Source organism: Eimeria mitis, genomic scaffold, assembly GCF_000499745.2.
Source record: "Eimeria mitis Houghton genomic scaffold, Emh_scaff825, whole genome shotgun sequence".
Taxonomy (NCBI): domain Eukaryota; phylum Apicomplexa; class Conoidasida; order Eucoccidiorida; family Eimeriidae; genus Eimeria; species Eimeria mitis.
In genome coordinates, this window is record NW_013576060.1 from 14,972 (window position 1) to 15,446 (window position 475).

The following is a 475-nucleotide window of genomic DNA, read 5'->3' on the forward strand; positions in this document are numbered from 1 at the left end:
ACAGCAGCAGCAGCAGCAGCAGCAGGACAGCAAGCATCGCCGTCGCAGCAATGGGGCTGCATGCAGCTCAGCAACGAGCTGCAAGCCGTCTATCCAGGCCCTGTCTCCGGTGTCTCCTCAGCTGCCCCTCTGCGTGGGGACTGCAGCAGGGGGCTGCTGTCTGCTGCTGGCTTGGGGGCCTCCCCGCTGCTGCTGCCTGGTCTCAGCAGCAGCAGCAGCAGCAGCAGCAGCAGCAGCAGCAACAACAGCAACCGCCGCGGGGGCCCCGACGGGCCCTCAGAGGGGTGGGGCCCCCGGGGGGCCCCCCGATCTTCTCTTCTCAGTCCCTCCCCTGAGCTGCATTGCTGCTGCTGCAGCACGAGAGACACAGGCAGCTGCTGCAGCACGAAGGTGTCGTCTCAGCTGCTCTCCGAGTGTCTAGGCAGGGGCCCCCCCATGCAAGCGGGGGGCCCCCCCCCCTGTCTCCTCCCCCCCC

At 68.8% G+C, this 475-nt stretch overlaps 1 protein-coding gene across 1 annotated transcript in view; it reads left to right on the forward strand.

Moving 5' to 3' along the window:
* EMH_0023190 (uncharacterized protein) overlaps positions 1–335 on the forward strand; it is a gene marked incomplete at both ends in the record, with an annotated part of 2,684 nt that extends 2,349 nt beyond the window's left edge. Inside the window, 2 exons of the mRNA XM_013502084.1 lie at positions 1–133; positions 207–335. Coding sequence (XP_013357538.1) covers positions 1–133; positions 207–335 — 262 coding nt within the window. The remainder of the gene's footprint in view (positions 134–206) is intronic.
* Positions 336–475: the final 140 nt, after the last annotated feature.